This window comes from Herpailurus yagouaroundi, unplaced genomic scaffold, assembly GCF_014898765.1.
Source record: "Herpailurus yagouaroundi ecotype Mexico unplaced genomic scaffold, PumYag 141, whole genome shotgun sequence".
Lineage (NCBI taxonomy): Eukaryota > Metazoa > Chordata > Mammalia > Carnivora > Felidae > Herpailurus > Herpailurus yagouaroundi.
In genome coordinates, this window is record NW_024412396.1 from 34,620,515 (window position 1) to 34,636,775 (window position 16,261).

Below are 16,261 nucleotides of genomic sequence, written 5' to 3' on the forward strand. Positions count from 1 at the left end.
GATTCTGTGTCTCCCGTTCTCTCTGCCCTTACCCTGTTCATGTTGTGTCTCTCTCTGTCTCTCAGAAATAAACGTTAAAAAAATTAAAAAAAAAACAACCCCTAAAATGTAAACTGATATTTTTAAACAACTTGTGAGGACTCTGAGATACACTACTAATCGTAGCTCTCATTTACTCAGAAAGCTTGTATTGAATACCTACTATGTATCTGGCACTATATTATGTACAATGGTAGACACTTGGTACAGTGTTAGACACTTGAGATACAGAAATTATGGATATCTGCTCTCAAGGAAGTTTACAAACTAGTGTGAGAGAAATACAAGAAAGGTTATACAGTAATACTGTGTGGTTAGTACAACAACACAAACAGCTGTGGAGTGCAGGGGAGGACTCTACCCACAGGAGAGGCCTCAGAGACATTTTCCCACAAGACCTGATATGAAATCAGATCTTAATGGTGGAGTATAATAAGCATATTCCAGTTTGTTCATTTACTTATTCATTCAGAAAATAGGTTTTGAGTGCTTGCTATGCTCTATGCACATTCTAGAAGCTAGGAATATAAAACCTAGTAAGGCCCTGTCCATAATGATTTTTTTCCTCTGGTAGAAGTAATAGATGAGAGGGCACAAACATGCAATAAATTATCATAGTTACCTTGAAGAAGTTCATGTAGGATGGGATATAGGTCACTTGTACCTGGAGAGGGCAATCACAAAAAGACTTCAAACATCAGAGGAGGCTTACTTGAAATGGATTCTCGGGGTGCCTGGGTGGCGCAGTCGGTTGAGCGTCCAACTTCAGCCAGGTCATGATCTCGCGGTCCGTGAGTTCGAGCCCCGCGTCGGGCTCTGGGCTGATGGCTCAGAGCCTGGAGCCTGTGTCTCCCTCTCTCTCTGTCCCTCCCCTGTTCATGCTCTGTCTCTCTCTGTCCCAAAAATAAATAAAAAAACGTTGAAAAAAAAGAAATGGATTCTCAAAGATGAATAGATGTTTGCCATGTAGTAAATGAGGAGGGAACTTCCAGGCAGAATATGCAATGAGACAAGAGGAAAAAATAAAAATAAGAATAAGAAAATAGCAAGACTTAAGGAAATATAAGTACTTTATTAATGAGCTAGAGTTTAGGAAGCAGTGAGATTGGAGTAGTGAGCAGAAAGTAGATCCTAAAAAATCTTAGATAATACATGAAGTAGTTTTTGGATTCACTCTAAAATGATATGGATCCATTTGTGCACAAAATGCCAATCTTACTTTATATTTATTCCCATGGAAAATTTAGTCTTGAATTTCTATCACTTCTGAATGTTTTTTGATATTCACAGATCCATAAGGATTATAAGTAAATGACTAATATGATCATCTTTGCCTTTTATTTAGCAAGATCATCTCAGGTGCAGTGTGATGAATAGAGGAGAGTATTAAGACTGGAGGCAAGGAGGCTGACTGGACAGCTGTTGCAGTAAAGCTGGTGAAACACTACTTAACAGTGAGGAAATGTAAAAAGGGAGATTTGAGAGACAGTTAAGGAGGGGAATGGACAAGATTTAGTTTGAATATGAGAAGTGCAAAAGAAAGGATCTAAGATATTTCCAGGTTTCTGGCTAGAATGGTTGGGTAGCTGGGAATTTCCATTCACTAAGAGAAAGGAATATGGAGAAAGGATAGAATTATGAGGACATAAGGATGAGTGGGGTTTTAAGCATTAGAATTAATTTCAGATGCCTTTAGGCATCCATTCCCTACAAATGGAAAAACCAATTAGACATGACAAACCCAAAGCTGCTGCTGGGCACTGGCAATTTGGGGTTGACTTAGTCTTCTCTGAAAGTTGAAGTTTCTAAGTCTGAGGTTGCCTTTGCTTAGCAGTAAGATTCTAGTAGAGTAAAATTAGGGATTTCAAGTTATGATAAATTTTTTTAATGTTTATTTTTGACAGAGAGAGAGAGAGAGAGAGAGAGAGAGAGAGAGACAGGGCATGAGCGGGGGAGGGGCAGAGAGAGAGGGAGACACAGAATCCAAAGCAGGCTCCAGGCTCTGAGCTGTCAGCACAGAGCCTGATACGGGGCTCAAACTCACAGACTGCGCCATCATGACCTGAGCCGAAGTCGGATGCTCAGCCGACTGAGCCACCCGGGTGCCCCAACTTATGATAAATTTGATGTGAGTGACATGATAGTTACAAGGGGTTAAGTTCCTTTATACAGACGAAACACTCATACTCCATGAGCATACTTTGTAGAAGTGACACCATCGTGTTGTTGAGCAAATTCAGCATTGTTATGATGGCTGTCATGGTGACCCTTTATCACTGGGTTAGATACCTGTCGTATGTGCTCTCTGTAGCCTGCCTAAAGTTGCTTTTGTCACACTGATCTGTAATCTCACTTGAGGGTTCACTGTCCCATTCCTGTTGTCTAGCAGAGTGTGTAACACCTAGGACATAGCCAGTGAATATATGTTAAATGATAGCGTGTTACAGGAGTTGAAAGCTATTATGCACTTTGAATGCTTTGGAAGAGATGTTTGATTATATACCTTCTGAGTTTTTACATTTAGGTCTTTTATCAAAGTTTACCTTGTGTCTTTTTAATTACTTTTTCTTTATACCCATACATTAACCATGTATAATTTTACATAAAACAAAATGTGATTATGTCATACATTAGTTTCCATCCACCTCTCATCCTCATGTTTTCTCCTGTCCCATATGCCTTACCCCAGCTAACTCTTGTTAAGATTCTCATATGTAATCTTCCTCTTTTTATCCATAGACACACTCACATGTTTAACATTCATGATGGATACATACTATGTATGTGTACACTGTTATTTTACAAGTTAAGATAGAATGCCCACTTGCCTGCATTTGTTTTTACACAGTAAGTCCTGTGGAAATTACAAGTCTCTGGCTGCCTGTGGGCTTCTTTTCATGTTTGTTGGCCATTTGGATTTGTTCTCTGTGAATTGCCTACTTAAATTCTTTCCCCATCTATTAGGTTCTAAATTTTTCTTATAACTTTGTAAGAGCTATTTCTATATTTTTGATGTTTTTTAACATCTGTATTGCAAATAATCTTTTTCTAAATTTGTACTGACATTATTTATGGTCTTTCTTTGCCATATAGCTAAAAAAATTTTTATGTAGTTATTTCTATATGTATATGTTAAGATGTTTATTTATTTTGAGAGAGAGAGAAACCATGAGCAGGAGAGGGGCATAGAGAGAGGCAGAGAGAGAATCCCAAGCAGGCTTCATGCTCAGTGCAGACCCTGATTGTGGGGCTCGATTCCACAGCCATGAGGCCTTGACCTGAGCTGAAATCAGGAGTCGGACATTCAACTGATTGAGCCACCCAAGTGTCCCTAGTTATTTTTATCTTTTATACTTTCTAGGTTTTTATGGTCTCTTCTAACACAAGTTTATACCTATAGTCTCCTAGATTTTCTTGCGAGATTTTCATTATTTAGTACATATTTATATTTATTTTTTGTTTACTTATTTATTTTTGAGAGAGACGGAGTATGTGCATGCACGTGTGATGGGGGGAGGGGCAGAGAGAGAGGGAGACAGAGAGTCCCAGGTAGGCTCTACACTGTCAGTACAGAGCCCAATGTGGGGCTTGCACTCATGAACTGTGAGATCATGACCTGAGCAGAAATCAAATTAAACAATTTATTTTAACTTTTTGTTTATATATTTGACAACAGGTGGTATTTATGAAGATTCATGTGCTAGTCATGGTCCAATGAGTTTGGGAGAATTGGAGTTGCAGCCAAATTCTAACCTTGCTCTTCCTGCAACACTTTTGACAGTGCAAGAAAATGATGTTCAGTTATCAGGAGCAGTTGAAGATAATCATCAGGTAATAATCCTTGTACTTTACTTAAAATGAGAATGGTAATAATATTGGCTTAGCATGATGCACTGCCAAGAGATTAGTCTTTGGAGTCAGTTTCAATCCATGCTTCCTTTATTTGTTAATTCAAGCCTGGATACAACTCTTAGCTCATCTGGACCCTAGCTATGACCTTGAGTACATAGCCTTTTTCTAACCCTTAGTTTCCTCATCTTTATTTAGAGATTAAAAATAGCATATATATATATATGTATGTATGTGTGTATATATATATATATATATTATATAATATATTAAATATATATTATATTTATTATTATTTAATATATATATTAAATAATATATATTTATATATATTATTTAATATATAATATATTAAAAATAGCATATTTTATATATATAATAAATAGCATATTTTATATATATATTATTATATATATAATAGCATTATATATATAATAAATAGCATATTTTAATATATAATATATTAAAAATAGCATATATATATTATAATATATTATATATATATAATATATTAAAAATAGCATATTTTATATATATAATAAATAGCATATTTTATATATATATTATATATATATAATAGCATTATATATATAATAAATAGCATATTTTAATATATAATATATTAAAAATAGCATATATATATTATATATATAATAGCATTATATATATAATAAATAGCATATTTTAATATATAATATATTAAAAATAGCATATATATATGTATGTATGTGTGTATATATATATACACACACATACATATACATATACACATATACGTATATATAATGCTGGTTAGGTAGCTATTATTGACACTTTGTGTCATCATGAAATATCTAGCTCATTAATTTGCATATAGCAGGTACTCAAGAAAAATTTATTATATTAAATTTTGCAAAAGCTGTTACATAAGCAATTTCATGGTGAGTTAGGCCAATGGCCCATGTAATCTTCTGTACTGAAAAAATAAGTTAATTACTCTCCAGCATGTACAGAATTGTTCACGTTATTAAAAACAGTTTTGTATCTGTGTAATGGCAATGGGTTCTCACTGTAGATTAGTTTATTCACTATGTATTTCATGATATTGCATAGCATTGCATGGGGTTGGTATTGCTGGTTGCAACCTCAGGAGTTTCCTGGGTGAAGTTTAAAACTGACCCCTATTCATGGAGAGCAAGGAGAGACCGAATAAAGACACATACCACTCCAGATTGGCAGATGGCAGGTTTAAATAAGCAAGGGGACTTACTTACCAGACCTGTCTCGGGCACTTGTGAGACCGGTAGATCTCTGCACCCAGCCACCAGAATCTTAAAAGTTTATATAGAAGCCTTAATTGGGTTCAGTCAGGTATTCAGTCCAGACGGTGTCATAACACCTTCCCCTCTCAAGGGGAAGTCCTTTAATGACTGCCAGTATGGAAATAGTAGGTGGGACGCATATTCCAAGGACAGGACCAGAGTAAGGAGCTTCCAATTGCCTGGGTTCAGCTTGTGGGTCAACTCGTGGCTGATAAGAATCAAGAGGTATCTTTTTAAAGTCCTGTCAAAGTATATCTGATAGCTGTTTTCAGGCACTCATTCATAATTAGGACCATAAAATAGTAAAAGGAAGAAATAAAATCGCTTTCACAGTTTGTGATGTGTGGTTGTGAAGGAATTTGTGACTATTGTAAATTTCAAATTTGGTTAGGTTATAGGTACTAGGAAGAGAGATGATGGGGCTTGTGGTGGAGTGCACATTTCTTGAATGTCAAAGGAGGATAACAGTACTCATGCTTGTGAGAATTAAGTGATGTTACTATATAGAAAAGCTCTTTGAAAATTGCAGTGCATTATGCAGATTTTCATTTTATGTAAAAATGGTTATATGGGAGAGCTTAACAACCACATTAAGTTTTTATCCTGTCTAAATCCATCATGTGTATATATCTAGAATAGTTTGATTTATAAGGAGCTTTGAATTATGAAGTGATTTGAATATTTGAAATCTGTATATATTATCCAAATCTTTTGAAAGATTTTATTTCCAATGTCTTTTCTCTAGTAATATGTACTCTATCACCCATTTAGCAATTAGAGGACATGTATAATATTCAAATTTTATATAAGAAACAACTAAATAGTTAAATTGCTCAAAACTTTTTATTTAAAAAAAATTTTTTTTCAATGTTTATTTATTTTTGGGACAGAGAGAGACAGAGTATGAACGGGGGGGGGGGGGGGGCAGAGGGAGAGGGAGACACAGAATCGGAAACAGGCTCCAGGCTCTGAGCCATCAGCCCAGAGCCTGACGCAGGGCTCGAACTCACAGACCGCGAGATCGTGACCTGGCTGAAGTCGGACGCTCAACCGACTGCGCCACCCAGGCGCCCCGCTCAAAACTTTTTAAAGTAACTTAAAAAACAATGTTATGACTTCACGTCTTAAATTCTTTAGTACCAACAAAAGCATGACCAAGATGCGAAACAAGTTGAACACAAGCCTGCACAAAGTCGTTTAATACGTGTAAGAAGTAAATCTGATATTTCACTTTCACAGCAGCAAGGTAAGATTCATTTTCTTGTAATATAATAGTCTGATGCTTGCACTGATATTGAACAAGTATATGATGAAAATTCTTTATTTTTGTCTACATCACATTCTTGTCTGTAAGTTTTCTGTTTTTTCTTAGTCCATTCTTAGATAAAGAATCTCGTATCATATTTGACTGTATATTTGTTCTTTGTACCAATAAACTCCATTTCTAATGAATTTAAAAACTCTTAGGTAGTGTTTTTCCTTTAATCTTATCTTTTGGTTCTTATGCAGTTGATTGCCTTTTTATCTGTTTATAGGTCTGTATCTGTGTCAGAGTTGTCTATTTTAAATTATGTGAAAAAGGCAGGGGCTGTGGCTGTAAAGGTGCTTCTTTGTAAAGGCTATTCAGTGTTGTGGGTGATGCTGACCAATAAACACAACTTAAAAAAAACAAAGGATTCTCACACTGAATGCACATTATGTAAATGACCAGTTGTGTGGTTGAACTTCAATTCTATAGTCAGCATCATAGCATTTTGATGTTCCTTTATGTTTCTGAAAGACTGTTGGCTTTCTGCTTTATTTACCTTCTTGCTTCTTAGTCACTTAAATTTAATATAACCTAAACTCTGAAATTTGGCAGTAGAAATTAAGATATTTTCTGTTTTAAAACTTTATTTCCACAATCCAGGAAGAAGTATTAGGAATGTTTTAAGCAGTAGAACATTTTTCTTTGCTTTTATGATTGTGTTTTTTTTTAATCTCATTTACTGAATGCCAGTATAATTGCAAATGTAACTATACATTAAGTATTACAGGAAAGACCCAAAACAAGGACATACTCAAGATATTTATTAAAATTATGCTATATGAGGTTTAGATTTTTACTTTTGTTTTTTGTTCCTCTCTTGCTCCCACCTCTCAGAACTTTGCCTTCCTGACCACCTTTTTAACCTGACCATGGTACAGTAATGTGAACATTGTATTTTAGAATCCCATGGAAACTTGGCTATAAAACTCTTCTTATAGTATTTAAAAATTAATCAAAACAGTATATAGATAGGAACAAATGAATGTTTCTAAGATAATGGCAGGACTGACTTGATGCCCTTCCACTGTTACCATTCACGGTCAAAGACTATATATTTAAGTTAGGTTTAAAAAAATTGTAATGTCTTAAAATTATTAGTAAATTTTGTCTCCTTGGGAGATATTGTATGTGATAAAATGATCATTTTTCTCAGGTGATGGGAAAATTTGGTAAGATTTTAAAGTAAGTGTCTCTCTTCAGGAAAATGACATTCAGTTTCACACATACATGAATGACCACAAGATGGCAATAAATTCTTGTTGGCTTACAGCAAAATGTCATGAAGTACAATGTTGTTAAATAGTGTCTAATTAACATTTAATAAGTCAATAAAAATTGTATGAATAAAAGAAACCGAGGTGTTAGCTGGTTAAAGCAAGTTTTATTTAGAAGAGTTTAGAATGGTTAGATTTAATATATATAATTTTTTTTCATTTAATTTTATATGTAATACAGAAGTTAGAGGATCAGACCTATATCAGCTTTGACTGAGACAAATAAATACCCAGTGAGCTATAAATAGAACATTTGAAAATAGAAGCCAAGTGTTTCACTCTATAACTGATACAGGTCTCCATATTGAATACTTTTTTAATGAATGTGATTGCCTTGGCAAATATAGTCAGTTATGACTTTTTTTTTCCCATAAATTTTGTGGGTTTTATTTTTTTCTCTGATGAAACTCTAAGACATTGCCAAATGTTTCAGAGAATAGGAGAGTCACAATGCCAAAATAATCCTCTAGGGCTCTCAGGACTTTGGGTGACCTTGAAGGAATTCAATCCTACTTCTCATACAGGCCTTGAAGATAATGAAGGAAATTCACCTTATCACAAGGGAATCAAAACCACATCTTTTCTGGCAGCTAAATGCTTCTAAGAATACTTGAACCCCAAATTATGACTGTTTTGGGGAGAAGTATCCTATATTTCACTTTGAAATGTGTACTAGTTTAATATGTGTATATAAAGAATCAAGTAGCTTCACTAGCAGTAGCAGCTGTTTCAGTGATCATTACAAATTGACTGAAGATTTGGTAGGACATGAGTTCCAGCACTATGCTTCCGACAAGTCTGTAAAATCCTTGTTTCCGCCCCCCCCCCCCTTGATTATAACTTTCAGCTTTTAATATAAAAAGAAATTGAATTGATCTGACAGATGGTTATCTTTGGAATCTAAGAGTGAAATTCTTTCATTTGGTATTGAATTCATTGGTTGTATTTTTGACCACAGGATACCATTTTCTGATTCTAAGTCCTGATTAATGGGTTTATAGTGAACATAACAATTTAAGTGATTTCAGTGAGTCATTTAATTTTTTTTCCTTTTTACTATGCAAGTTAACTTTTACTGCTTCTTTTTCTGGGCAAGTTGACTTTCTTCCATATAAATAAGAGACTAGTTTTAAATCTGCTTGTTTGTTATAAACCCAAGAACAGTTAAATTCTATTAAGTAATGTATTAAAATAGTTCACTTTATTTTTTTATTTTTTACATTCTATCAGTATCTTTTTTTTAAATTTGAGTATAGTTGACACACAATGTTACACTAGTTTTCTGGGTACAATATAGTGATTTGACAAGTTTATACATTATGCTGTGCTCACCACAAGGGTAGCTACCATCTGTCATCATCACATGACAGACACTATTACGACATCACCGACTATATTCCTTTTGCTGTGCTTTTTATTCCCATGACTTATTCATTCCATAACTGGAAGCCTGATTCTCCCACTCCCCCCTATTAACTGTTTTGCCCATCTCCCCCCCCCCCCCCGACCCTTCCTTCTAGCAACCATCAGTTTATTCTCTATATTTGTAGGTCTGATTCTGCTTATTCACTTGTTTTATTTTTTTAGATTACACATAAGAGTGAAATCATACATATTTGTCTTTCTCAGTCTGACTTCCTTCACTTAGCATAATACCCTCTGGGTCCATCCTTGTTGTTTCAGATAGTACAATCTTACCCTTTTTTTATTGCTATGTAATATTCCTGAGTGTGTGTGTGTGTGTGTGTGTGTGTGTGTGTGTGAGAGAGAGAGAGAGAGAGAGAGAGATCTTTCTTATCCATTTGTCAGTGGGGACTTACATTGCTTCTGTGTCTTGGCTGTTATAAATAAGCTGCAATAAACATAGAGGTGCAAATATCTTTTTGAATTTGTATTTTTGTTTTATTTGGATAAGTATCCAGTAGTGGAATTGTTGGATCACATGATATTTCTATTTTTAATTTTTTGAGGACCTCATATTTTCCACAGTGGCTATACCAATATACATTCCCACCAACAGTGTACCTTTTTCTCTACATCCTTGCCAACACTTGTTATTTCTTGTCCTTTTTTATTTTAGTCATTCTGACAAGTGTGAGGTAATATCTCATTGTGGCTTTGATCTGCATTTCCCTGATGATTAGGGATGTTGAGCATCTTTACATGTTTCTGTTGGCCACTTGTCTTTTTTAGAAAAATGTTTATTTAAATCCTCTGCCTATTTTTAAATCAGATTGGTTTTTATTGTTGAGGTATATAAGTTCTTTCTTTATTTTGGATATTACCCCTTATTGGATATATCATTTGCAAATATCTTCTCCCATTTAGTAGGTCACCTTTTTGTTTTTGTTGACGGTTTCCTTCACTGTGCAAAAGCATTTTATTTTGTGCAGATACAAAAAATACAGATGCAAAGGAGTACATGCATCCCAATGTTTATAGCAGGATTATCAACAATAGCCAAAATATGGAGAGAGCCCAAATGTCCATCAACTGATGAATGGATAAAGAAGATGTGGTATATATATATATTATTCAGCTATCAAAAATAATGAAATCTTGCCAATTGCAACAACGTGGATGGAGCTAGAATGTAGCATTTAAGTGAGATAAATCAATCAAAGAAAAACAAATACCATATGATTTTACTCATATGTAGAATTTAAGAAACAAAACAGATGAACATATGGGAAGGGTGCGGGGAAGAAGAGAGGGAAACACACCACAAAAGACTCTTAACAATAGAGAACAGACTGAGGGTTGATGGGGGGGGGGTGGGCTAGATGGGTGATGGGCATTAAAGAGGGCACCTGTTGTGATGAGCACTGGGTGTTGTATGTAAACGATAAATCACTGAATTCTACTCCTGAAACCAATATTTCACTGTATGTTAACTAACCAAAATTTAAATTTAAAAAAAATTGATAAAAAAATAAAAATAAAATAAATAAGAATGTAGAAGATCTAAGCAATAATATTGACCAATTGAACCTAGTTGATAAACAGCTGATTTGGGGCCACCTGGGTGGCTCAGTTAAGTGCTCAACTTCAGCTCAGGTCAGAATCTCACAGTTCATGGGTTCAAGCCCTGCATCAGGCTGCATGCTGACAGTGTGGAGCCTGCTTAGGATTCTCTCTCTTTCTACCCTTCACTGATATTTTCTCTCTCTATCAAAATAAATAGATAAACTTAAATTTTTTTTAAAGAGCTGATTTTACTTCCTAAGTAAACTTGAAACATTAACCAAGATTGACAATATTCTGTATCATGAAACAAACCTCAGTAAATTTAAAACAGTTAAAATCATACAAAATATATTCTCTGACCTCAGTGGAATGAAAATGAAAATGAATAACAAAGACTCCTGGAACATTACTAAATATTTGGAATTTAAATTGCACACATTTTAATAAACCTTGGGTCAAAAAGGAAATTACAAAGGGAATTAGAACTATTTTGAACTTGGGGCACCTGGGTGGCTCAGTCAGTAGAGCATCCAGCTGCGGCTCAGGTCATGATCTTATAGTTCGTGGGTTTGAGCCCCACATCAGGCTCTGTGCTGACAACTCAGAGCCTGGAGCCTGCTTCAGATTCTATGTCTCCCTCACTCTCCCCCCCACCCCCCACCGCTTGTTCTCTGTGTCTGTCTCTCAAAAAATAAAAGAAAAAAAAGAAATATTTTTAACTGAATAAAAATGGAAACACCACGTACCAAAATTCATGGGATGCTGCTGAAGCAGTGATTAGAGGGAATTTTATGGCATAAATGCTTACATGATAATAGAAGAGAGAGGTCTAAAATCAGTGCTCTAAACCTCTAATGGAGGAAACCTGAAAAAGAAGGGCAATTAAACTTCTAATAAACAGAAGGAAGGAAAAGAACAGAATGAAATTGAAAACATAAACATAATAGAAACCCAGTGAAACCAAAAGCTGGTTCTTTGAAATGACTGGTAAATCAATAAACCTTAGCCAGAATGATGAGGGAAAAAGGAGAAAACACATGAATCATTAGTATTAGAAGTTAGAGAGAGGAAATCAGTACAGATCCTATGGAAATTAAAGAGATTATAAAGTAATATTAGTATCTTTATGCTCATAAATTTGGCAACATTGGTAAAATGGAAAAATTTTATCTAACTTGAGAAGAAACTGATAATAAACTAAGTAATCTTATATTTGTTAAAGAAAAAGTGAATTTTTAGCTTAAAATCCTCCAATAAAGAGAACCTGAGGCTCAGACGGTTTCACTGGAGAATTCTACCAGATATTTAAGAGAGAAATAATGCCAGTTCTACTCAAACTCTCCCAGAAAATAGAAAAGAACTCTTTTTACCAATACCCTGATACCAAAACCAGACAAAGACATTTCTGGAAAAGAAATTTATAGACCAATATCTCTCATGAACATAGACAAAAAATTTCTATATAAAATATTAGCAAATTGAATCCAACAATATATAGAAAGACAGTAAGTGGACCAGGTGGGTTTATCCCAGGAAAGAAAGGTTGGTTCACCATTCAGAAAGCAATGTAATTCACTATATGAATAGACTAAAAAAAAAAAAAATGTGATTTTCTCGATAGATCTAGAAAAGCTTTTGACAGTATTCAACATCTTTTTATGATTACAGTATTCAACCAAGAACCAGAGGAATCTTTCTCAACATGATAAAGGAAAGACATTACAAGAAACCTATAGTCAACATCACACATGATGGTGAAAGACTAAATGCTTTCCTAGTAAAACTGGAAACAAGAAATGAGGTCTGCTCTCATTACTCCTTTTCAAAATCATACTGGCTGTTCTAGCCAATGCAGTGATGCAAGAAAAATGAAAAAAGGCATACAGATTAGAAAGGGAGAAATAAACTTACTTCTATTTGGTCATGCATGATTATATAAAGTGCCACAAGGCCTACAAAAATCCTACTGGAACCAACATGTTTATCAAGTTCACAGGGCTACAATATCAATGTACAAAAATCAGTGATATTTCTTTGAACTAGCAATGAAAAATTGGAAATTGTAATTAAAAACTATAATTTATCATAGCAACATAAATGTGAAATATTTAGGTATAAATCTAATGAAATATTTTCATGATTTGTGTGCTAAAAACTACAAAAACATCTGATGAGAGAAATCAAAGACCTATATAAATGGATAAGACTCAAAATTAAGAAGTCAGTTCTCCCCAAATTGATCCATAGATTCAGTGCAATCTCAGTCAAAATTCTAATAAGGTTTTGGTAGATACTGATAAGCTCATAAGGAAATGCAGAAGGCCTGGAATAGCCAAAATAACTTTTAAAAAGAAGAGGTTGGAGGATTTACACTATGGCTTTAAAACATTTTGTAAAGCTACAGTAATCATGATAGTGTAGTATTGGCATAAAGATTAACAGGTAGATAGATCAGTGGAATAGAATCCAAAAATAGTCCATACATTTATAATCAATTGATTTTTCACAAATAGCGAAGAATTGAATGAAGAAAGAATAATCTCAACAAATTGTGTTGGGTCAAGTGGTCACCTATGTGCAAAAAAATGAACCATGACCCATATCTCACAAACATATACAAACATTAGCTCAAAATGGATCCTAAATCTAAATGTAAAGCCAAAAGCACTAAAACTTCTAAAAGAAAAATAGGAGAAAATCTTTGTGACCTGTGGTTGGGCAAAGATTTTTAAGATGTTATAGAAAAGTCATAGTTCCTAGAAGCATATATTGATTGATTGGATTTAATGAAAATAAAAACTTTTTCAAAAGACACTGTTAAGAGAATGAAATAGGATAAACTACAGATTAGGAGAAAATATTTGCAAATCCACTTTTTGATAAAGAACTTGAATCCAAAATATGTTTTAAAAACATAAAACTCAGTAGTAAGAATGAGTTTAGAGATTTGAATAGACACTTCACTAAAAAAAGTTATATGGATGACAAATGAACACACAGAAAGATGTTAAACATCATTAGTTACTAATGGGAGGTGCAAATTAAAAAGTAGATCCCACTAACTACCCATTAGGTCGGCTGAAATCAAAGAAACTGGTAACATCACACATTGATGAGAAGGCGAGCAATTCTTATTCTTGTACATTGCTTGTGGAGTGCAAAATGCTACAGCCACCTTGGAAAAACAGTTTGGCAGTTTCTTCTAAAATTAAATAGAAATTTACTATACAACCCAGCAGTCCATATACTAGGTATTTACTCAAGAGAACTGAAAACTTATATTTACATAAAACCTGTACTCAATTTTTAGCAGTTTCATTTATGATTACCAAGAAGTGAACCTAGATGTCCTCCAACAAGTGAATGGATAAGCAATGTATGGTACATCCATACAATGGAACTCAGCAACAAAAAGGAATGAAATGCTGATATACATAAAAGCATGGATGAGTCTCATTGCTTTATATAAAATGAAAGAAGCCAAATTCAAAAGCCTTCATACCGTATTTATGTGACAATTACAGCTATATGACATTTGGGGGAAAAAAAGTATCTATATTAGGAGAACAGATCAGTGGCTTCTAGGAGTGAGAGCAGGGTTTGACTACAAATGGCAAGAGGAACTTTGGAGGTGATATAGATGTTCTAGATCTGGATTGTGGTGGTGGTTATATAACCATGTGTTTGTCAAGAGTGAATCTTGGGCACCTGGGTGGCTCAGTCATTGATTTCACAGTTCGTGAGTTTGAGTCCCACATCGGGTGAGCTCATGCCCTCATCGGGTGAGCATGAGCCCCTTTTGGGGTAAAACACGAGCCCCTGGTGAGCCCCACTTCTCTATCTGTCCTTTGTGGGATATTCTCTTTCTCTCTCTCTCTCTCCGCCCCCCACCCCTTGTTCTCTAGTGACCTTTCTTTTCCTCTCTCTCTTTCTCAAAAAAAAAAAAAAAAAAAAAAAAAAGTAAATCTTACTGGGTATGAATTATGCTTCAGTAAAGCTAACTTAAATATTGCTGACCCTTTTCTATTATGAATTTTCTTAGTTAACTTTTGTTAAAAGTTTGTTATATGGGAATGTATAAAAGGTTTTGTTGTTAAAAGGTGTTTAAATGTGACACTGAGTATTTTACACACAATTATTCACATCTTTTTTTCTGTATTTAACACTTCAGGAGGAGATAGTTGGCTATACTTTTATAATACATTGTATCTTCAATATAATATACATTGGATTTCTAGGTATTTATTTGAGAATACATTTTATTCAAGCTAGAAGCCTGGGACATTTAAGCTTTGTAATTAATAGCAACTAACTAGTAACAGAAGAGAAGATAGTATGTGCTAATCTGAAAATACATGTTTAGATTTCAGAAAAGAAAGAAGTGTCAGCTCAAAACTTTACTGGCACATCCAATATCCAATATAATGTATCATTAACCCAGTCCAGTTCAATAAATACTGAGTTCTCTCACATACTACACTTTTTTTTTAACTTTTTGTTAAAGTTAACTTATTTTTGAGAGACAGAGAATGAGCAGGGGAAGGGCAGAGGGAGAGGGAGACACAGAATCCGAAGCAGGCTTCAAGCTCTGAGAGTCAGCACCGATACTGACACAGGGCTCCAACCCATAAACTGTGAGATCATGACCTGAGCTGAAGTCAGACGCTTAGCTGACTATGGAGCCACCCAGGCGCCCCGCCCCACTACACTTCTAAGCCTTGATGTTTTTGCATGTTATCTTCCTTTTATGTGTAATTTTCTTCTTTCCCCACTTTGCATGTCTTTCTTTTTCAACATCTAGCTCCATTTTTCTGAGTCCTTACTGAACCTCCGATTGCAAATGACTTACTTATCTTTAACTCCAACCCCAGCTTTTTTGTGCCCTGAACATGATCATAGTTTTACTGATAATTTCCGCTATCAGCCTGCTAGGTACTCTCTTTTATCTCATTTGTTCCTCAAAATACCATGACATGCAGGTAGTTCCATTCCCCTTTTATAAAAAAAAGGATAAAGTTCGTGAAGGGTAACTAACTTTCCCATAGCACAGTTTTAGAAACTGAAGATATAGAATTCTAGCCCTTACCTACCTGAGTGCAAAGCTGATATTCTTTTCCTTGTTTCATACCATTTTGTGGAGTAAGCATTTAATACATATTTATTATGTGATTTAACAGCTTTCTGGAAGGAACTGCCTTTATCATCTCTACATTGCTTAGACTGATTATTCAGAAGGTCAGAGAAACTGATAGTTCTGTGGTTTGTTTAAGATAGGTTGTCTTGTTTGTTATTTAAGAGATGATGTTTCCCAATGTGTTTAATGCACAGTAATCAATAAGTATTTATTGAATCAAACTTAAATATCATTTGCTACTGACCACAAACATTTAATTCTGTTATTTAGTAAAAAGAAGAAAGAAGAAAAGAGAGAAAAGAAAACATATCATCCCAATTGTTTTCTAATTACTGACACCTTTAATGTAGATAGTGAGCTATAGTGGAATAATCTAAAGGCTGCTTTT

At 34.5% G+C, this 16,261-nt stretch overlaps 1 protein-coding gene across 7 annotated transcripts in view; it reads left to right on the forward strand.

Moving 5' to 3' along the window:
* The window catches only part of KIAA0586 (KIAA0586 ortholog), a 112,706-nt gene that overhangs the window by 70,086 nt on the left and 26,359 nt on the right, over positions 1-16,261 (forward strand). For 6 of the 7 annotated variants that reach the window (XM_040477271.1, XM_040477268.1, XM_040477270.1 and 3 more), the window contains exons 28-29: positions 3,716-3,870; positions 6,327-6,435. In XM_040477271.1, coding sequence (XP_040333205.1) covers positions 3,716-3,870; positions 6,327-6,435 — 264 coding nt within the window. The remainder of the gene's footprint in view (positions 1-3,715; positions 3,871-6,326; positions 6,436-16,261) is intronic. The other variant, XM_040477274.1, reaches the window with a different exon arrangement.